Source organism: Pelophylax lessonae (genome assembly GCF_965119305.1).
Source record: "Pelophylax lessonae genome assembly, chromosome: 2".
Taxonomy (NCBI): domain Eukaryota; kingdom Metazoa; phylum Chordata; class Amphibia; order Anura; family Ranidae; genus Pelophylax; species Pelophylax lessonae.
Window position 1 is genome coordinate 722,058,534 of NC_138769.1, and position 23,828 is coordinate 722,082,361.

A 23,828-nucleotide genomic window follows, 5' to 3' on the forward strand; every position below is an offset into this window, starting at 1 on the left:
AACAGGATAGGGTTTTGGGCCCCCATCTCCCAGAAAAGCCAGGGTTCATATATAAGAGAGCGCCAATTCTCAAGGACCACCTTGCTCCGGGAGTTATTGATCCCCCGGTTATGAGAAAGAGCACTCTTTTTGCATTTTTATCTGGTTTTCACACCTGTGGGAGAGGTGGGGTATGTCGCCAGACCAAACATAATCTTTAGAAGAGGAAAGCATTCATCTCCAATAGCACGGGTAGAGAATATCAGATTAAGGACCTGATTACCTGCTCTACAATAGGGGGTGGTCTACATGTTGGAATGCAGATGCAGACTCCAATATGTTGGCCGCACATCCAGACCCCACACTGTAAGGATAGCCAAACACGTTAAAAATTTTAAAAAGGGTGAGATTTCACAAACCGTGTCACGAAATTTTAAGGAGGTACACGATAAAAAACCCGACTCTCTGGGGTATAGAGAAAGTAAAAAACATTGGAGAGGCGGCAATTATATACGCCAATTGAGTCCTTTTGGATCTATGAAACTAAGGTTTTATCGCCAGAGATTTAAATATTGATTTTGATTTGAACTGCTTTATTAGCGATAGATAACATATTTATCCTTTATAGTTTCGAGATTCATTGATTATAGTTATTTTTGGAGGAGGAAGGGATTTTCCCTTCCCCATCATCCCTGCGCTTGACATAGGTGTAGAATATGTAATTTTACTCTAATTTTATATACAATATATATATATATATATATATATATATATATATATATATATATATTTTTATTTTTTTTTTTTTTTTAAACATTTTTTGAATATTTTAATAAAAGTATTTTTTATATAATTATTTTTTTATATAATATTTTAATACATTTGTATATTTATGAGGTATTAATTTATGTAAAGGCTGCTATTTGTTTAATATGTTTTGAAAATTAAAAAGTTTTTGTTTATATATTGATATTAATTATGCTATTGCAAATGTAGATGTGATGTCCGGGATGCTGTCTCTGAGAGATATGTATATATATACATATCTTGCCGGGGTACCATTTATTTATTTATCTAGTGACTGAGTGATAGTGTTATATGTGTCACCTTTGGATTAGTTGTTTTATATCAGTTCCGGTGTCCCGCACTCAGGCTTAATGTCGGGCGGGCGCCCCCTCCATTGTCCAATCAATAGTAAGCAGATCTCGCCGGGTCCAAGTTTTTCCCCGTGCTTTCGCTGGCAGCGCCTGTCATTGTAAATGCTGCCCCCTTTCCCTACGCCTTCTTCTTATGTGATCGCCACCAGCATTGCCAACCCCGATCACCTCAAAGCTTTCTTAGCCCTCGTAACCAGGAAGCAGCACAACTTTTTTTTTTTTTTCCCGATCGGCACAAGGGAGGGACATCTGAGCAATCTACAAAGCACAAGAATAAGAAGTCAAGTTAAAAAAAAAAAAGAAGCAGCATGGCCAGGGATAAGGCAAAGGAGAGCGATGGAGGCTGGAAGAAATTCATCTGGAACCCGGAGAAGAAGGAGTTCCTGGATAGAACAGGTGGCAGCTGGTTTAAAATCCTACTATTCTATTTGGTCTTCTATGGGTGTTTTGCTGGTATATTTATTGGGACCATTCAAGTGCTTCTGTTAACCATCAGTATCTATGAACCAAAGTATCAAGATCGTGTAGCGCCATCAGGACTCACACAGGTGCCCAGAGCTTTAAAAACAGAAATCTCCTATTCATTAAATGACCCAAAGTCGGGGCATGGTCTCGGCATGATGGCGTGAAGATGCACTGAAGGAGAGCTCCCGGCACTTCGCCCGAAAAACCACTCATAATAGCCTCGGAGACACCCACCTTGCTCCTTCCCGGATGCCTCCCAAGCGGCGACAGTCCCCGCAGCCTCCGCGGACACCCCGGCCACGCTCAAACTCCATCGGTGACTTCTTTTCCGGCAGTCGCCGGTCCGGGCCTACAGCTTCCAAGATGGCGGCGGACCTCCGGGAGCCTGTGGTGAGCGCGCTTTCCCCCATCCTCTCCCCATACCTAGATCCCACGGCACCGCCTTCCCCAGCCTCCACTAGCTCTGTCCCCGATCGGGCCGACCCTGCTGCTGCAGCATCCCTGGCGGACACCATAGAATTGCGGGCTCACATTCTCTCCCTCCCCATGGCCGCCGACCTGGACAGGCTGGCTGATAGGGTTGAAAAGGCCCTGCGCCAAGAGATAGAGGCAGTGAAGGCAGACACCACGCACCTAGGCCACAGAGTGGAGACTATCGAGACTAAGATAGATTACATCATCCCTGCGATGCAGGCCCTCTCGGATCGCTGCAAACGCCAGGAAAGACGTATCGACTCCCTCTTGGATCAAATTGACGATATGGAGAACAGGAGCTGCAGGGGGAACATCCGCATCCGGGGCCTGCCCGAAGCTACTGCAGCGAGAGACATTGTCCCTACTCTCCAGGGAGTCTTTAAGCAGATTCTTGGGAGGGACGCCCCGGACCACAATGAAATTGACAGAGCACATAGGGCGCTGCGCCCTCCCTCCGATGATCCTGATAGACCTCGGGACATTATCTGCAAACTCCACAAATACAAGGTGAAGGTTCGCATAATGTATCACATGCGAGGGGTCTCTACCATTGACTTTGATGGAGCGCAACTGTCCTTGTACCCGCCGCACTTTGATGCAGCGCAGGGCCCTAAAGCCCCTGCTGGAGACGATTAGGGAGGCCGACCTGACTTACAGTTGGGGCCTCCCCTTCAGTCTCTCGGTCACCAAGAATGGTAAACAGCATGTCCTGAGGAACCGGGATGACCTGCCGCACTTTCTTGCCCAACTTGACCTTCCTCCAGTGGACATTCCGGATTGGCGCACCGACCCTGACCTACCCTTGCCGGCCCGCTCACCACCTTGGCGCTCGGAGCGCCGGCGAGGCCGCAACCGTTCCCGCAACAGGCCGTCCCGCTCGGATCCTTTTGCGGCCGCATCAGGAACTTTGCAAGTTGCCCTGGTTATGGGGTCCTGCCTCTGGACCTAACTCTGTCGAGCTGGCTTCGCTGGTGGGGCTGTGGCGGTGAGCCCCTGCCGGTGGGTCCTATGTGCTTATGATAGCGGGACCCCCCTTCTTCAATTGCGGACTGTCGTTTGCAGTCGAATCCCTTCCTCTGTTTGGCTCCGGTTGGACCTGGTGGACTTAACCTGTTCTCCTCTCAAGACCTTGGCGGAGTGCCCTCGCTCCTCCTGCCCTACCATTTTCCCCCCTTTTATGCACAGGTTTTTCTTATGTTCTGGCGCTCCAGCTAGCGCGAGTCTGGCCCTGCTTTTTTGGGGCGTCTGCTGTTGGCGGACGGGGCTGGGACCCTTCCCTCCACACCCCTTCCGGGTGGGGTGGTCGGGGTCCCCCCTGTTCGGCAACGGTATTTTTCTGGGGTGGTGGGTGGCCCCCGGCTTATCCGGGGTGCCCTCGCTCCAGCACTGTATTTGTTGGGTTGTACTGTTAATGTTCTGTCTCCCCCCCTCCCTCCCCCCGTCTTTTGAGTCTGTGGGTCACGTGTTGTTGATTTCTGTTTTGCAGGGTCTGCTGCCGGGTGGTGCAGCTGGGTCTCTCTCCCGCTTCAGCGCTGGGCGCTCGGGTCCTTGGTTCTGACACCTTCTGAATGGCTCCGTTAAAGATCTTGACGTACAACGTTCGAGGCCTGAGCTCCCAATTTAAGAGGTAAGTTGTGGCTTGAACTGCGTAGACTGAGCGCGCAGGTGGTTTTCTTGCAGGAGACGCATTTTACCCCCCAATCCGTGCCCACACTCCCCACTCACTTGTACGACCAGTGGTTCCACAGTCACTCTCCACGACCGAAATCTGTGGGAGTTGCCATTGCGCTCCACAGAGACTTCCCTTTTCTCCCTTCGGACTCCCTCTCGGACGCTCAGAGCCGGTACATTTTCCTGAAGGGGACTCTGTATGTCGCCCTCTGACCCTGGCCTCCCTTTATGCCCCGAACTCGAGACAGCTGTCCTTTCTCGAGTCGACCTTGGACTCTGGCTGCGTTTCGCGAGGGCCAGTTAGTCCTTGGGGGGGATTTTTATTTTTGCCTGGACCCTCGTACTGATATGTCCACGGGAAGATCAGCACACTTGTTTGCGGCGCACCGCCGACTCCTCGGGCTGCTGCAGATGCACGGCCTGGTGGACTGCTGGCGACTTCTCCACCCTTCCCGGCGTGATTATAGCTACTACTCAGCGACTCACAACTCCTACACCCGTATTGACATGCTTTTAATTGACCAGTCTAGACTGGACTCTCTGACAGGAGCGGATATTTCTGTCCATACTCTCTTGGATCATGCCCCAGTGACCATACAGCTGGACTTCCTTCACAGTGGGGAACGTGACTGGACGTGGCGCCTGAACGAGAACCTCTTAGACGACGCGGTGGTGACTCAATCGGTGACTGACACGATCTCCAATTATTTCCGCTAAAACGACAACGAGGATGTTACCCCGTCGGCGATCTGGGAAGGGCATAAGGCAGTCGTGCGTGGCGAGTTGATCTCGCAGGGGGCGTGCTTGCGGAAGGGCCGCCTGGGGAACCTTAATTGGCTTTTAGAGCAGATCCGGGAGGCCGAACTTTCTCATAAGCAATCACGGGAATCGGGAGCCCTTAAAAAATGAGCTGTCCGCTCTCTTGGAGGCGCAGATACGTAGCCGCCTCAGGTACTTATCCCATAAGTTTTACGAGTTTGGCAACAAGTGCGGGCGCTTGCTGGCTAGAGCGCTCCATAGACAACGGGCCTCTACCCATATTCCTAAATTGCAGACTCCTCAGGGCCAGGTAACCCAGATTCCCTCTCAGATTGTGGACGCATTCCGGGACTATTATTCCCAGCTCTATGACCTTTCGCCCCCCCCCCCTCTCTAGGGCTGCAGAGGCGGCAAAGAGTGATAGGATTCGGCAATACCTGGCGGAGGCTGATGTCCCCCATCTGACTACTTGTTCAGTTGCGACCCTCGAACGACCCATCTCGGAACAAGAGCTCGAACTGGCCCTTAAGGCTTTACCGAAGGGCAAGAGCCCGGGCCCCGACGGCTATACCAATGCTTACTATCTCAAATTTCGCTCCTCCCTGATGTCCCCTATGTGTAAGTACTTTAATGCCCTGGCGCTAGGCTCCCCGACCACTAGAGATGCCCTTCTGGCACACATCACCGTCCTCTCCAAAGAAGGTAAGGACCTCACACTGCCCAGTAGCTACCGGCCTATATCGCTGATCAACACGGACGTCAAGATCCTAGCTAGGATCTTGGCCGACCGCCTGAAGCCACTGTTACCTTCGGTGATCCACCCCGACCAGACTGGGTTTATTGCGGGCCGGGAGGCTCGTAAAAATGCCAACAGGGCACTTCAACTCATACACTGGGTTGGGTCCCATCCCCATCATCCACCCTGTCTTCTGCTGTCCACGGACACCGAGAAGGCATTCGACAGGGTGGATTGGCTGTACATGCGCCTGTTTCTGGAGCAACTGGGCCTGGGTCCCCGGATGACGAGCTGGGACACCTGTCCCTCCCCTTCCCGATCCGCAACGGTACGCGCCAGGGCTGTCCTCTTTCACCGTTGCTCTTCGCCCTGACCCTGGAGCCTTTTTTGGCGAGAGTCAGGGCGAACCCGGATATTGGGGGGGTTACGGTGGGCCCCACGGAACACAAACTGTCTGCATATGCAGAAGATGTCCTATTTTATATCTCCAGACCCCAGACGTCGCTTCCTGTCCTGATGTCTGAGCTCCGGTCCTTTCATACGCTATCCAATTTTAAAATGAACTTTGACAAGTCGGAGATCCTGCCCCTCTCTGTTCCACGGGACACGGCTGCAGCCTTGAAATCCTCTTTCCCGTTCACTTGGTGCCATTCCAAACTCAAATACTTGGGGGTCTACTTGCCTGATTGCTCCGCGGACGTGTTTGGGCTCAACTATGCGCCCCTGCTGAATGTGATTCGGCGGGACCTGACTGACTGGACCAAATTGACTAGGACATGTATTGGGAGGGTGAATGTGCTCAAAATGAACATCCTGCCGTGCATTCTCTTTTATTTACAGATGCTTCCTGTGCGCCTGCCCGGATCTTTCTTTTCAAGCCTCAACAGCCTATTTATCCGTTTTGTGTGGAATGGCAAACATCCCCGCCTGGCTTTTCGCCTCATGCAGCGTTCCAAACGGGCGGGTGGCTTGGGGATCCCAGTGGTCCGGAGATACTATGAAGCTATAGCTTTACAGAGGATCCTGGACTGGCACCACCATGTCCGGGACAAACTCTGGGTCCCTCTGGAAAAATACATGGCAGGCAGGAACCTGGCTCACGCCCCTTGGCTCCCTGGAGCGCATAGGGGCCTCTCTACATGGGTTTCCCCATCCACGACCCACGCCCTGCGGATCTGGGATGAAGTTAATGCCAAACTACAGCTGTCGGTGGTGATCTCTCCGCTGGCGCCGCTCGGGGGTTACCCGTGGTTCCTTCCAGGGGAGGAGGTTTCCTTCTTTGGAACGTGGGAAGCTGGTGGGGAGACGCGCTGCGGACGCTTTGCACAGGAGGGGAGGATATTACCCCTCTCGGAGCTTAGGGAGCGGTACGGGAGATTCCCGTTGGACTCATGGCGTTACCATCAGCTGACTCCCTTCTTCCTAAGATGGGGGTGATTCGCTCACCAACGCTGATGTCCCCGTATGAGAAGCTATGCATCTCCAAGGACCCGATCTGCCACTCCATTGCGCTACTGTACCAACTTCTCTGCCCTGTAGACCGGGAGTCTAAGCCCTTGTTTGTAAGGGAGTGGGAGAGGGACCTACAATGTACCTTTTCCGAGCAGCAGCTGACCCACATATACCACCTGACCCACTCTAGTACGGTCGATACCAAGATGCAGGAAAATGGATATAAACTCATGACAAGGTGGTACAGGGTGCCCTCCCGGCTCGCACGGATCATTAACATTTGGTGGGAGTGCCCGGTCCTACGGCCTTTCTGGACTGACATCCGGGCGCAGGTTCTGGCGATCTTGGATGTGGACATCCCAGATGACCCACGACACTTTCTGCTGCACGTGCCGTCCATCCCTCTTAGCCGATATAGGAAGAGTGTTTTGCCGCACCTGCTGAACGCTGCTCGTCGCCTGGTCCTGATTTTCTGGAAGCAGGCGAGGGTGCCAGACAGGGCGGCCTGGATTACGTTAATGAACAATGTCATGGCGGCTGAGGAGTGGATGGCCCGCTGCAAGGACCGGTACGATAAATTCTATATGAAATGGGCGGTGTGGATTGACTATACATCCTCAGGCTCGGGTAGCTCTGCCTCTGTGCCAGCTGCTGCCTCTGACCCAGGACACTCCCTTACGGCATACCCGGGCCAACCTGGTCCGCATTGTGACGCTGTTGCATTATAATCATGCCTATTTACTGTGTTTTAGCCTTGTGACCTATGGACTCACCCTTCCCTCCTTCCTGTACCTCCCTCCTGCTCCTCTACCTTCTCCCCTTCCCTTCGCCCTCTCCCCCTCATGTGGCCGCCTCTTCATTTCAGGCCCTGGTTTTTTTACTTCGCCTGCCTTACCCCTGGAGCGTAGAGCAGGTATCATGGTGATAGATATGTTTAGTTGTTGCACGTTAGGGCTACGGCCCTTGCCCATACTTGCTTGTTACCATGCACGAGATTTTTCAGTTCCCTGATTTCCTTGGTCTCATGTTATCATTGGTTAAACTACCACTGAGGGGTTGCCCCCCATGTGTCGTCTATTGTATGCATTGTCTCTGACTTGTATGTTTTTTTTTTCTCGTGTGTTTGCATTTGAAATCATAATAGAGATTATATAAAAAAAAAAAATGTACTGCCTCCTCTGACACACCGCCATGCATTACGAGAAGTTTGTACACTATAGTTGTTTTATGTGTGACATGTTGATGAATAAGCGACATATCCAGTCGTGAAACGCGTCCACCGATTGTCCTGCAATCACAGTGTGTACCTGTACCTGCCATTTGATTGATGTGGAATAAAGATACTCCTTTCCTTGAAAATTCATCAGAAGTGCGGTCATTCTTTTTTGTCTGAAGCTATCCTGGATTGCGGATCCGACCTGCACCTGATCCTAGCCTCACCTGGAGCGGTCTACCCTGTTTGGACTTTGCTTATGTGTGACATGTTGTTATCCCTTTTTTGTGTATCTTAATAAACCATATTTGAAAAAAAAAAAATGACCCAAAGTCGTATGAAGAATATGTGAATAGTATATTTAGGTTTTTGGAGAAATACAACAGCAGCAAGCAGTTAGACCCAGAGATTTTTAAAGACTGCTCTGAAAAACCTATAACCTACACAGACCAAGGACCAATTCCTGAAGATGGTAGCAAGAAAACGGAATTTTTGTAAAATCTTACCTGTAAAATTCCTTTCTCTGAGTCCTCCGACAGTCGCCGCCTCTTCATATTCGTCACATATGGGGTATTAGACTTTGCTCCGAAGGAGTAGCTAGGCAACAGAATATGTTAACAATAAAGCTTTAACATATCCCACCCTCAAGGGGTGGTCCCCTCAGTCAATACCCTCCTACTTCCTGCAACCATATCTCAGTTTTAGTGGAATAGCAGTAGAGTATACAATCAAACCCCAAAAGAGGGGCGGGGGCGGCGACTGTCGGAGGACTCAGAGAAAGGAATTTTACAGGTAAGATTTTACAAAAATTCCGTTTTCTCTTACGTCCTCCGACAGTCGCCGCCTCTTCATATTCGTCACATATGGGGACGTCCCAAAGCAGTGCAAACATGAGGGGTGGGAAACGCATTCGCGCCGAAAGGCAACGCAGTCTCCGCATCAAAGAAGGAGCCTTACCAAAGGAAGGAACCAGCTGGGCAACAGCAAAAAACAAGTGCTCAACAGGAGCAACAACCCAGGAAAAGACAAAAAACCAGGGGATACAAAACTTATCCCAACATCCAGGAGTCCCCAACAAGGGACCCTAGGGAACAGCCGCACTAAGAACCTTGCGGCCAAAGGAAGCATCCGCCGATGCCTGAACATCTACTTTGTAGAATTTTGTGAAAGTGTGCACGGTCGACCAAGTCGCCGCCTTACACACCTGGGCTACAGAAGCCCCATGACGACAGGCCCAAGACGTACTCAGAGATCTAGTCGAGTGCGCCTTCACAGGCACAGGGGGAACCTTCCCCTGCAAGGCATAGGCCTGTTCAATGGTCTGCCTGATCCATTTGGCGATGGTAGAGGCCGAAGCCGCCATGCCCTTCCGAGGACCCTCTGGAAGAACAAACAAGGAGTCCGTCTTTCGAAAAGACTCAGTCGACTTAAGGTAAACCCTTATCGCCCGAACAACATCCAGAGAGTGCAATCTCACCTCCTTCGGATGTTTAGGCTTCGTGCACAACGAAGGCAAGACAATATCCTCATTAAGATGGAAGTCCGAAACTCGTTTCGGAAGAAAAGAAGGATTAGGTCGCAAGACCACCTTATCCAACTGAATAACCAGGTACGGAGACTTGCAGGACAAAGCCGCCAGCTCCGACACTCTGCGAGCCGAAGTGATCGCCACCAAAAAGGCGACCTTTTTGGACAACATAGACAACGAGATCTCCCTGATCTGTTCAAAAGGAGCACGTTGTAACACAGATAGAACGAGATTCAAGTCCCAAGGGGGCAGAGGATCCCGCCTCGGGGGAACCAGATGCCGCACACCCTGAATAAAGGTGCCAACCAATGGGTTGGAAGCCACGGGACGTTGAAACAGAACGGCCAGAGCAGACACCTGACCCTTTATCGTAGCCAGCGCCAAACGCTGATCAACACCCGTTTGAAGGAAAGACAGCACACGGGACACCGAGTACGTGCGGGGTGAAAACCCCCTGGACTCACACCAGGCAAAATAGGCCTTCCAAGTACGGTAATAAACCTTCCCCGAGGAAGATTTCCTCGCATTGATTAAAGTATGGACGACCTCCGGAGAGAGACCCCTCTCCTTCAGGACCTCGGTCTCAACAGCCAGGCCGTCAAAGCCAGCGACTGTAAAGCAGGATGGTATATCGTTCCTTGAGACAGTAGATCGTCTCGAAGAGGCAGACGCCACGGGGCGTCGACCGCCAGATTCACGAGGTCTGCGTACCAGGACCGGCGAGGCCAGTCCGGTGCCACAAGAATCACCGTGCTGCGTTCCGAATGTAACCTGCGAAGGAACCTGGACAGCAACTGAATCGGTGGAAACGCGTACATCAGCCTGTACTGATGCCACGGGGCCACTAACGCGTCCGACGCGTCTGCCCGAGGGTCGCGCGTCCTTGCCACGAACCTCTTCACCTTGTTGTTGAGGCGAGACGCGAACAGGTCCACATCTGGAAGACCCCACTTCGCGCACAACGTCTGGAAGACAGCCGGATGGAGAGACCATTCCCCCTGATCCAGGGTCTGGCCACTCAGATAGTCCGCCTGCCAGTTCTCCACTCCCGGAATGTGAACCGCCGTTATCGCCGGGACATGAGTCTCGGCCCAAGACAGAATGTCGGCCACTTCTCGAGCCGCTCGGGCACTCTTGGTGCCCCCTTGGTGGTTGATGTAGGCCACCGCCGTGGCATTGTCCGTCTGCACCCGAACCGGGCAACCCTGCAGCCGGTCCATCCAGCGATGAAGACAGAGACTTATCGCACGCAATTCCAGAATGGTGATCGGAAGGGAAGACTCCCTCTCCGACCAAGTCCCCTGAGCGGACAGAACGCCCAGAACTCCACCCCAGCCCGACAGGCTGGCATCCGTGGTGATTACCGTCCACGAGATCGGACGAAACGACTTGCCCCCGGACACCAACGGGGACTGGAGCCACCACAGAAGGTTTTCCCTGGTGCGAAGACTCAACGAGATCTGAAGATCCAGAGATTGAGGTCGCCCGTCCCACCTGGACAGGATCTCCGCTTGGAGACCCCGCGTGTGAAACTGGGCGAAAGGAATCGCCTCGAAGGCCGAGACCATCAATCCCAGACATCTCATACACGTCCGCAGAGACGAGTTCGGAACGTCCCTGAGGGACCTGACTTCCTCCCGGAGAGTCCTGAGTTTGTCTTCCGGCAGGAAGACCTTCGCCTGCACCGAGTCCAGTATCATTCCCAGATAGGGGAGACGAACCGACGGACTCAGTGTCGACTTTGGAAAATTTATCGTCCAACCAAACTCCTGTAGAGTTTGCATCGTGACAGACAGGTCCTCCTCCAGACCCTGGCTGGTCGCAGACCGAACCAGAATGTCGTCCAGATACCCCAGGACAGAAACGCCCTGGGCCCTCAATAATGCCAGAACCGGTGCAAGCACCTTGGTGAAGACCCGCGGAGCCGAGGCGAGACCAAAGGGCAACGCCACGAACTGGTAGTGATCCTCCGCAATGGCAAATCGAAGGTACCTCTGATGACCCTCGAATATGGGGATGTGAAGGTACGCATCCTTCAAATCGATGGAGGCCATGAATTCCCCCGGAGCCAGGGCAGCCACCACCGACCGCAGGGATTCCATGCGGAACTTGCGAACCCGCACAGAGCGGTTCAGAGCCTTCAAGTCCAGAATCGGACGAACCTTGCCCTCCTTTCTGGGCATGGTGAACAGATTGGAATAAAACCCCCGAAACCTGTCCCGATGAGGCACCGGAACCACCACTCCCTGAGCCCTCAGGTCCCGCACCGCCAGGTGCAGGTCCCGCAAGCGCTCTGGAGACAGTTGAAGATTTGAGGGAAAAAATCTGCTCTCCGGCCGAGAGAGAAACTCGATCTTGTAACCAGATCGAACGATTTCCAGAACCCATCTGTCCCGCACACGGGCCAACCAGGGCTGAAGAAAACCGAGCAAGCGTCCCCCCACCCCAAAACTGGGTGAGGGCGCCCCTTCAGGCCGAACTGTTATGGGCTGCAGGTCCGGATTGGCCGGACTTCTGTTTACCAGACCAGGGCTTCTTCTGAGAGCCTTGACCTTTGAACGGTTTGCCCTTGTAGTGCGGCCGAAAGGCACGAAAGGACCCCTGAGGGGGCCGAAAATTAGCATGCTTCTTCCCAGAAGCCCCCTTAGCCTTGGGGAAATGGGGCAAGAGAGTGCTCTTACCCCCGGTGATCCCCTTAATCAACACATCCAAGGACTCCCCAAAAAGGCGAGACCCATCATAAGGCAGATTGGCTAAGGTCTTACGTGAAGATTGGTCCACCGACCAACATTTCAACCAAACCAGGCGGCGAGACAACACCGCCACGCTGTGCACACGTGCAGCCAACGGAATCAGGTCCAGGTCCGCATCACACAGATACATGACACCCTGGTGGATCTGATCCACCATATCCAGGGTCGCCGGCGAGGCCGAGTCGGCCACTAGGACGCGCCTAAGCATCTGCGTCCAACTTGCGATCGCCTGGGCCGCCATGAGAGAAGCAAACAGAGCCTTAAGCATAGAACCCGTAACAGAATAAGTATGACGGGCAAGAGACTCCAATCTCCTATCCGTGGCATCACGGAAAACAGGGGAACCCTCTGCAGGAATCGCAGTGGCTTTGTTCAAAACCGCAATTGCATGATCCACTGGTGGAGGCACACACCACCTTTCATCAGTGGCAGGCGAAAAAGGATAACGCAGCTTGAATTTACTCGGTACCGCAAAAGGCTTGCGCAGATCGCGCCATTGATCCTTAACAGCGCGCTGAAAATCAGCATTGCAGGGAAAAACCTGCGGCGTCCTGCGTTTCCTCTGCGTCCCATAAGCCGCCAAGGCAGCGGGGGGACACACTTCGTCCTGCAAACGCAGCGTTTGCTTAATGGAAGCAATCAACTCATCCATGATTGCAAGCTCTTCAGGCGAGCCAGGGGGAGAATTATCAACCCCCTCAACTTCAGCCTCCACCTCAGACCCCACTAGATCAAGAGAGGAGCGGGACCCCGATAAGGAGGCCCCTGCCAGAACAGCCCCATCACCTTCACCCTCAGAATCAGAGGAAAGAGCAACTCTGGGCCTTTTAGTAGATTGAGCAGCCACCAGCATTTGCACCTGAGCAGCAAGGCCAGCCACAATAGTGGCTAAATCCCCCCCTGGGGGGGAAACAGCGGTCCCCTGGCTTTCCACCAATACTGTAGGAAATTTGCCCTCCTGAGAATCCATTGCCCCTGTAATGCCAGACAACCAAGGGTTAACTGCCCCTTTTAAGCAAGCGCGGCAAGCGCAGCCCACCGCACCACACTCAAGCCCAATGAGACCCCCACAGGGAATATGCAAACTGAACACAGGCAATGGATAGCAAGAACAGAAGGATAAAACCTGAGGAGACCCTCGCCGCTGCCTCGATCGGTGTTCCAGGAAAGAGGAAGTGATGCTGCCAGGGCGCTTCTATGTAAGCCTATGGAGGCTACAAGAAAATGGCCGCCATGCATGTAAACCATGCGGCCGGAGCAGGTGTAGGCAAAATGGCGTCGTTTGGCGCCGAAACCGCCGCTCCACAGTGCATTAAAACACACATTACATTCCAATATCAGAATACATGTCAGATCGCCGCAGCGATCGCCGTATATGCCCAAACATGCCAAAAAAACATGCCCCACAGCACACAGCTTCTCACACTGACCAGTCTGACACACACAGTGTCATACAGCTCCCCCCCCCCTTGCAGCCCACAGCATGCAGCCGAGAGATAGGGAGACAAGCAGTGTGAATAGAGGCAGGTTACACAGTCCCAGACTGACACCCCCCCAGACAGACAGGTCCCCACATAGATACACTTACCTCACATGGCGTGGGGGACCCGCACAGGCGAACAAGCCGCTGCACATGAGGCAGGCAGAGTCGCAATTCAAGACGCACAAAATGGGGGTTAAGAAACCGCACAGCGCCCAGTGAGGTAGCCACCTCACCAATCATCCCTGCACCGAACAGGGATGGGTCGTTCACTGTGCCAGGAGCGTTACCTGGTTGAACGCTCGATGGCAGACTGGGAAGCCACTGACCCACGACCAGGGGGATCAGCCCGAGACCCAGTCCGCATGATCCTCTTCGTCCGAAGAACTAACGCTGACAAAATAACAGCTAAATAAAGGTAGAGAGAAAAACTCAAACAAAATATTAAAAAGAAGAAAGAGTCTGGGACAGAAAGTCCCAGCACAGAGAGAGCCAGCCACTCCTGACAAGCTAGACATTAAAACTGAGATATGGTTGCAGGAAGTAGGAGGGTATTGACTGAGGGGACCACCCCTTGAGGGTGGGATATGTTAAAGCTTTATTGTTAACATATTCTGTTGCCTAGCTACTCCTTCGGAGCAAAGTCTAATACCCCATATGTGACGAATATGAAGAGGCGGCGACTGTCGGAGGACGTAAGAGAAATTATCATGGCGGCTGAGGAGTGGGCCGCTGCAAGGACCGGTATGATAAATTCTATATGAAATGGGCGGTGTGCATTGACTATACATCCTCAGGCTCGAGTAGCTCTGCCTCTGTGCCAGCTGCTGCCACTGACCCAGGACACTCCCTTACGGGATACCCGGGCCAACCTGGTCCGCATTGTGACGCTGTTGCATTATAATCATGCCTGTTTACTGTGTTTTAGCCTTGTGACCTATGGACTCACCCTTCCCTCCTTCCTGTACCTCCCTCCTGCTCCTCTACCCCCTACCCCCTTCCTTCTCCCCTTCCCTTCGCCCTCTCCCCCTCATGTGGCCGCCTCTTCATTTCCGGCCCTGGTTTTTTTACTTCGCCTGCCTTACCCCTGGAGCGTAGAGCATGTATCATGGTGATAGATATGTTTAATTGTTGCACGTTAGGGCTACGGCCCTTGCCCATACTTGCTTGTTACTATGCACGAGATTTTTCAGTTCTCTGATTTCCATGGTCTCATGTTATCATTGGTTAAACTACCACTGAGGGGTTGCCCCCCATGTGTCGTCTATTGTATGCATTGTCTCTGACTTGTATGTTTTTTTTTTCTTGTGTGTTTGCATTTGAAATCATAATATAGATTAAAAAAAAAAAAAAATGACCCAAAGTCATATGAAGAATATGTGAATAGTATATCTAGGTTTTTGGAGAAATACAACAGCAGCAAGCAGCTAGACCCAGAGATTTTTAAAGACTGCTCTGAAAAACCTATAACCTACACAGACCAAGGACCAATTCCTGAAGATGGTAGCAAGAAATTATCATGCAGGTTTGATAGGAGTTGGCTTGGAAATTGTTCTGGTTTACAAGATCCAACCTTTGGCTTTAAGGAAGGCAGGCCTTGTGTAATCATCAAGATGAACAGAATCTTGGGATTTAAGCCAAAGCCCCCACAAAATGGATCTTTTCCTGAAATCCCCGGAGCAACTTACAATCCATTTGTTATCCCTATTATTTGTGCAGGAAAGAAAGAGGAAGATCAATTGGAGGGGGAGGAGACCTGTAAGAGGAGGCCCCTTCAGAGGAAGGGGAAGAGGACAGTGGAGGAACAATCGGGGTTCCTATCATTATGCTCAGGAGAACTGGTATCACCCTGAGCCTAACGGACCCCCTAATCAATATAAAGAAAGGAGGGAGGAGTCATTATATGATTCCCCACAACCCTCTACATCTTATAATATCTCCATGGGTAACAGATTTACCCCATTATACCACCAAGCAGATGAAGGTCCCCCAGGTTTTTTTTTTTTTTTAGGGAAACCCAGCACCCCATGGGGATACAGGGGATCCACTGGAAATCCCTCTGGGGGAAAAAGAAACAACAAAGATGAAGGAGAGCCGGCCGACGCCTCCAAAAAAAGAAAACACCATTAGGCACTGGTGTTTTTAATATCAGCGGAACTCCCTCGAATAAGGAAGAAATTATGGTTTTAGATAAGGGGCTGAAATATGCCCCTGTCAATAACCTCAATAAGTTTAACACCTGTGTCAATTTACAAAAGTAGGTACGAACTCTTAATCAAAAGAAGTATTTCTTGGCTAAACCAGATAACCGTCCCTCCGTAGTGGAGAGATCACATCATTCCACCCTCAAAAATAAATCGGTCTTTAATCCACTGAATAAGGACAACAAGTACTTGAAGGTGTTTAAAAATTTGGTGACACATGATCTGGAACACTTAAAAGTAAAAAAGATTCACGATCATCAATGGATTAAGACTGGGATAACTTGGAAAACAAAAAGCAGTTAGTAATAAGACCGGCGGATAAGGGTGGGGGAATAGTAGTTATGAGAAATATTATAGAAATGAAATGATGAGACAGTTGTCCGATAGAGAAATGTATTCCCCACTCAACCACAACCCCATGAGTGAATACAAATTAGTGTTGGAGAGACTGATTAAAAAAGGTCTGAATAAGGAAATCTTGAAAAAAAAAGAAGCTTTATACCTGAACCCTATGGCGTGTAGAACCCCTGTTATATAGTTCCTTCTCAAGATACATAAGGATATTAATAAACCTCCCGGGAGAACAATTATTAATGGCATAGACTCTAAGTTCAAGACTTGGCCAATATATTGATTTCTATTTGCAACCTCTAGTCACATTGACAGAAGCATTTGTGAAGGATACCAAGCATATCATCCAATCCCTGCAACACTTACGGAGTACCGAGGACTGTATTCTGGCTACAGCAGACGTCAGTTCTCTGTCTCTGTATTATAGGACATAAAGCTGCTTTAGGAGCAGTAAAGTGGGCTTAGCAGGATACAGAACTTGATGAAGACCATGCTAAATTTATTTTGGAGTGCCTGAAGTTTTGTTTAGGCCACAATTATTTTTGGTATGCAGAAGACTATTTCCTTCAGATCAGGGGGGTTGCTATGGGGGCAAGGTTTGCCCCATGTGTAGCAAATCTTTTTATGGCCCAGTGGGAGAGTGGTCATTTTTTTTGGATAGACCCACTGAACTTATATGTTATAAAAGGTTAATTGATGATTTACTGATTATATGGAAGGGTGATATCGATTCTTTTAAAAAATTAAAAAATAAGATGAATGATAACAATAGGGGCATTACACTAACCTGCACTGAAGCCATACATTTCCTTGATTTGGAAATATATAAAAAAGATGGACAGGTTTGTACAAGAACTGGCTGTTTAATATCCCCAGAGGACAACTGGTCCGTATTAAGAGGAACTGCTCTAGCCAGGAGGATTATATTACTCAGTCCAAAGTGTTGATTGATCGCTTTCGGGCTAAAGGCTATAATATGAATAAAGTTTCTTCAGATCAGGAAGGAGTTAAAGCATTGGACAGGAATGCACTTCTGACTGACACAATCAGATCTGTACCTGACAAAAGGGATTATAGACTTATCTTTGACTACAATATTCAACACAAAGCAGTGGAACGGATCATCAAAAAGCATTGGGATGTTTTGAAACAAGATAGGGTTTTGGGCCCCCATCTCCCAGAAAAGCCAGGGTTCATATATAAGAGAGCGCCAATTCTCAAGGACCACCTTGCTCCGGGAGTTATTGATCCCCCGGTTATGAGAAAGAGCACGCTTTTTGCATTTTTATCTGGTTTTCACGCCTGTGGGAGAGGTGGGGTATGTCGCCAGACCAAACATAATCTTTAGAAGAGGAAAGCATTCATCTCCAATAGCACGGGTAGAGAATATCAGATCAAGGACCTGATTACCTGCTCTACAATAGGGGTGGTCTACATGTTGGAATGCAGATGCGGACTCCAATATGTTGGCCGCACATCCAGACCCCTCACTGTAAGGATAGCCAAACAAGTTAAAAATATTAAAAAGGGTGAGATTTCACAAAACGTGTCACGAAATTTTAAGGAGGTACACGATAAAAAACCCGACTCTCTGGGGTATAGAGCAAGTAAAAAACATTGGAGAGGCGGCAATTATATACGCCAATTGAGTAAGAGAGAGTCCTTTTGGATCTATGAAACTAAGGTTTTATCGCCTAGAGATTTAAATATTGATTTTGATTTGAACTGCTTTATTAGCGATAGATAACATATTTAACCTTTATAGTTTAGAGATCCATTGATTATAGTTATTTTTGGAGGAGGAAGGGATTTTCCCTTCCCCATCATCCCTGCGCTTGACATAGGTGTAGAATATGTAATTTTACACATTATATATATATATATATATATATATATATATATATATATATATATATATATATATATATATATATATTTTTTTTTTTTATTTTTTTTTTTTAACAACTTTTTTTAAACACTTTTAGAATATTTTAATAAAAGTATTTTTTATATAATTATTTTTTTATATAATATTTTAATACATTTGTATATTTATGAGGTATTAATTTATGTAAAGGCTGCTATTAGTTTAATATGTTTTAATAATTAAAAAGTTTTTGTTTATATATTGATATTAATTATGCTATTGCAAATGTAGATGTGATGTCCGGGATGCAGTCTCTGAGAGATATATATACATATCTTGCCGGGGTACCATTTATTTATTTATCTAGTGACTGAGTGATAGTGTTATATGTGTCACTTTTGGATTAGTTGTTTTATATCAGTTCCGGTGTCCCGCACTCAGGCTTAATGTCGGGCGGGCGCTCCCTCCATTGTCCAATCAATAGTAAGCATCGGAGACCGGACGGTCTCTTAAGGCGAGGCATTCTATGCAGACTCCACCTCTACCGAGGAAGTGGCAGCTGAGAGAGCATTGACGTAACGCATATAGGGGCGAAGCCTGCATACCCAACGTCACATCCCTTCCTGAACTGTGATGAGAGGCTTTAGAGGGAGAGACCAGAGCAAATAAGAATACTTAAAATGCAATGCCACACCCAAGAATTTAAATTTTGGAATAACTCAACCTGACGAGGCCCCACATAAGCCCCACCCCTGGCCCTGCCACAGACCCGGCCTTCAAACAAAGTGTTTGTTTTTCAAGTTTTAAAAAGAGAAGTTAAAAGAAGACAAGTGGAGAGAAAAGATAGAAAGGGCATTGAAAGCAGAGGAGAAGCCAATTCCTGCACCATTTGACAGTTCGCACTACGATCTGCGAACTGGGGGTGTCATTGCCTTTACATTGACACCCCCAGCGGTTTGCAGAGAGCAGTGTTAACCAGTGTGCGATTCAGGTGCGATGCGGTAGCCAACACCGAAACGCAGGGTTTCCCTTATAGCACCAGGGTGAACCGTCACTAAGGGCCCCTCCAAGTTCCCTCAGGGCTCCTAGTAATGTCCTCCCCCTCTGGCATTTATACTCCTAAAAGTACTAAACTCACCACACTGGCTGAACATATAGAAAGGGTCCCAATACCGTACACCAAATTCTCAGCCACCAATCATGCCCACCTCCTCTATGGAATAAACTACCTGATAAAAAATGGCATTTTTGGGGAAACACATTTATCCCCTTTTACATCAGTCCTTCCCTTTACATCACAGTCCCCCCTTTACACTACAGAGCCCCTTTTACATTGCAAAACCCCCCGCTTTACACTACAGAGCCCCTTTTACAATGCAAAACCCCCACTTTACATCACAGCCCCCCCCCCCTTTACACTACAGAGCCCCTTTTACACTGCAAAACCCCTGCTTTACATCACAGAACCCCCCTTTACAATACAGCCCCCATTTACATTACAGTGTCAGTTTACATCACCGTACCCCACTTTACAATACAGCACCCCCTTTTTTTCAGAGCACCCCTTTACAACAAAGCCCCTCTTTACAATACAGCCCCTTTACATTACAGTGCCTGCTTTACATCACAGCCCCCCTTTGCATCCAAGTCCACCCATTTTACATCACAACCCCTCTTTACATCACAGTGCTTCCTTTACTTAAATGTTCTCTGTCACCCTTCACATCACAGCACCCCCACCTTACATCAGATACCTACATCCTTTACAGCCCCCCTTCCTTGCACCTCAGTCCCCTTTGTAGCCCCCCCCCCATATTACATGCATCCCAATCCCCTTACAGACCCCCTTCCCTGCATCCCAGTCAATATCATAGCCCCCCTTCCTTGCACCTCACTCTCCTTTACAGCCCCTCTTCCTTGCACCTCAGTCCCCTTCACAGGCCCCCTGTACTTGCATCTCAGTCCCTCCTTACTTTCATCTCAGTCCTCTTTACAGCCCCTACTTTTATCTCAGTCTCCTTCACCCCCCCCCTTTCTTGTATCCCAGTTTCCCAGTTCCCTTCATAGCACCCCCCCCCCTTTTTTTTCTTTTACTGGTTTAACAGCCTCTCTTCCATCCCTGTAATTCTCCTCCTACCTTCCTCAGCATTTGTCCGTAGCATGCAGAAGGCACGGAATGTCCAGACAGAGGGCGGGACATGCTTTTCATATTAACAGGCAGGGGATTGGCTGCTAGGAGTGCTCCGCATCCTAGCAAAAAATCACTGGCTTGTTAACTTGAAAAAGATATCCCGACCTCTGTCCGGGCATGCCGTGCCTTTTGCATGCTATGGACGGATGCAGTGGCAGCAGCAGATGGAAGTGGTCAGCCGGGAGAGGATACCCAGGCTGCTGAGTGGCAGAGCCGCAGTCCAGGTAGAATTGCTTTGTGGTCCGCTTTCGACCCGCAGTCCGCCATTTAGTGATGCCTGGACTAGAGGAAGAACAAAGCCCTCTGGGTTGCTGGAGATGGTTCTTCCTCATGGGGGGGGGGGGGGGGGGTCACAATTACAGTTCATAAGAAATTGCCCAGTGTTCATTTACAGATCTTTACCCACATCATGCCGGCCACACACATATATGCAGCTCTGTGAAAACCACTTACCGTGCTGGGAGCGAACCAGCGGGTACCGAAAAGCTCCCGATGCATACTAGTGATTGGGAGCTTTCCAATCATGTGACCCAAATGCCCGCCTCCTGGCTTTTAGAACCCTACAGGTGGTTGGCGGCGGGAAGAGGATAATGAATGTTCCTTTCCTAGTGAATTGGTGATGGCGGGGGTGATTGGCAATTGCAGAATCTGATTCCAGGGGGATGAATAGTAATTAGGAAATGTTTTTTCTAGCTTTCTCAATAGTGGTCATTCAGCGTGGTCAGGGCGTCCCATTAAGGGCCCCTCCAAGTTCCTTCAGGGCACATCGTAATGTCCTCCCCTCTGGCATTTATACTCCTAAAACTACCAAACTCATGACATTGGCTGAACATATAAAAAGGCTTCCCATACTGTACACAGAATTCCCAGCCACCAATCAGGCCGACCTCCTCTATGGAATAAACTACCCGATAAAAATGCGCATTTTTGGGGAAACCCATAAATCATAAATGAGATAAAGTCCTAAACTGATAAGTATTGCAGAAGTGACCGGCTGTCTGATGTAGCTGAAAGGTGATACTGCTGTGTTCTATCAACTAATCATTACCTTTTCTTTTCCATAGCACTATTTCAAATGCATGATCCTCTGCTTCTGCAAATATATGCAAAAAGATGCAGACCAGAGTGGGAGAATGAAGAACGGTCCGATGAGCAAATGGAGGACCATTCCAAAGAGCAAATGGAGGACCAGTTGGATGAGGCAATAGAGTACTGGTCAGATGAGGAAATGAAGGAAAGAAAGGAAAGAGGAGGAAAAGGAAGAAAGGGAAGTGGGAAATAAAGAGATGCACTGCAACCCGTGTGACCTGGCCAATATAAAGGTTAAATTGCAGTATAAGATAGATAGAAATGAAGAGGACTCGGAAGTGAGTGGTGGAGAAGAGAATGGAGAAGACTTTACATGGAAAGCAAGATTCTTCTATTTCCCTACAAAAGAAAAGAACAGCGAAGATGACGAGCAGACAGAAGAAGAGAAGAGTGAGGAGGACGAGCAGGCAGAAGAACAGGAGAAGAGTGAGAAGGCTGAGAAGACAGAAGAACTGGAGAAGAGCGAGGGGGCCGAGAAGACAGAAGGCTCATGTCGCTGTTCTTATTATATACACCCACTTCTAATTGCAGGTTGGGTACTCGGACTTGTGTGGAAGGTGGTGAAAAGAGTAAGTACCCTATAAAATAATACTTAGGTAGTCCCATATATAACTAGTAGTCTCTCACAAACAAGCAGTTTAGGACTAGAGGAAGACATGGGCATCCGCAGAACTTTTTTTTTTTTTTGGGGGGGGGGCATTATTTTAGGGTCACACATGCTCTGCCCCTTTTTGATGATGTCATAAATGGGAGGGGCTTTTTACTGTGGAGGGCTTTTAACTGTTTGTGTGTAACTTTATTTTTACACTATTTTTACATTTTTTTAATAAACTTTTTTTATCACATGTGGGGCGAAAAGCCCCCTATGTGATGCATTTTGTTGGTGACAGGTCCTCTTAAATACATCAGGGGTCTAAAAGACAGTCGCCGCCTCTTCATATTCGTCACAATGGGGTAATTGACCTTTGCTCCGTAGGAGTAGCTAGGCAACAGAATATGTCAATATTAAAGTTTTTAGCATATCCCACCCCCAGGGGGTGGTCCCCTCAGTCAATACCCTCCTGCTTCCTGTATCCATACCTCAGTTTCAGTAGTATAGCAGTAGAGTACATAAACAAACCCCAAAAGAGGGGCGGGGGCGGCGACTGTCGGAGGACTCAGAGAAAGGAATTTTACAGGTAAGATTTTACAAAAATTCCGTTTTCTCTTACGTCCTCCGACAGTCGCCGCCTCTTCATATTCGTCACAATGGGGACGTCCCAAAGCAGTGCAAACATGAGGGGTGGGAAACGCAGCCGCGCCTAAGGCAACGCAGTATCCACAGCAGAAAAAAAGGAACCTTACCAAAGGAAGGAAACCAGCTGGGCAGCATGAAAAAAACTTGCTCAACAGGAGCAACAACCCAGGAAAAACAAATAACCTAGGGATAAAAAACATCCCAAACAGCCAAGGGCCCAAAATCAAGGGACCCTAAGGCACTGCCGCACTAAGAACCTTGCGGCCAAAGGAAGCATCTGCCGATGCCTGAACATCCACTTTGTAGAATTTTGAGAAGGTGTGAACGGACGACCAAGTCGCCGCCTTACACACCTGGGCCACAGAAGCCCGATGATGACAGGCCCAAGACGTACTCAGAGATCTGGTAGAGTGCGCCTTCACAGGCATGGGGGGAACTTTTCCCTTCAAAGTATATGCCTGTTCAATGGTCTGTCTGATCCATTTGGCGATGGTAGAAGCCGACGCCGCCATGCCCTTCCGAGGCCCCTCTGGAAGGACAAATAGAGAATCCGTCTTGCGAAAGGATTTTGTTGATGACAGGTAAACCCTAATCGCCCGAACAACATCCAAGGAGTGTAAATCCACCTCCTTTGGAGGTTTAGGCTTCGCGCAAAGCGAAGGCAAGACAATGTCCTCATTAAGGTGAAATTCCGAGATCCTTTTCGGAAGAAAAGAAGGGTTAGGTCGCAAGACCACCTTATCCAAGTGAACCACCAAATACGGAGATCTGCAGGACAAAGCCGCCAGCTCCGACACTCTGCGAGCCGAAGTGATCGCCACCAAAAAGGCGACCTTCTTGGACAACATAGACAACGAGATCTTCCTGATCTTTTCAAAAGGAGCATGTTGCAACACGGACAGAACAAGGTTCAAGTCCCATGGAGGCAAAGGCTCCCTCCTAGGAGGGACCAGGTGTCGCACCCCTTGAACAAAAGTGCTAACCAAGGAGTTAGACGCCACAGGGCGTTGAAAAAGAATGGCCAGCGCAGAAACCTGACCCTTAATCGTAGCCAACGCCAAACGCTGGTCCACACCCGTTTGAAGGAAAGACAACACCCTAGACACCGAGTATGAGCGAGGGGAATACCCCCTGGACTCACACCAGGCAAAATAGGCCTTCCAAGTACGGTAGTAGACCTTCCCCGAAGAGGACTTTCTAGCGTTGATCAAAGTGTGAATGA

General features: G+C 49.3%; 1 protein-coding gene across 1 annotated transcript; it reads left to right on the forward strand.

The window, feature by feature from the left end:
• Window positions 1-1,226: 1,226 nt before the first annotated feature.
• LOC309548285 (sodium/potassium-transporting ATPase subunit beta-1-like) lies at window positions 1,227-21,562 on the forward strand (the record flags this gene model as incomplete). The annotated part of the gene is made up of 3 exons (XM_082248226.1): window positions 1,227-1,745; window positions 15,042-15,425; window positions 21,345-21,562. Exons 1-3 carry the CDS (start codon window positions 1,445-1,447, stop codon window positions 21,560-21,562), a joined length of 903 nt encoding a protein of 300 aa, XP_082104352.1. The 5' UTR covers window positions 1,227-1,444.
• Between the last annotated feature and the right edge of the window lie 2,266 nt (window positions 21,563-23,828).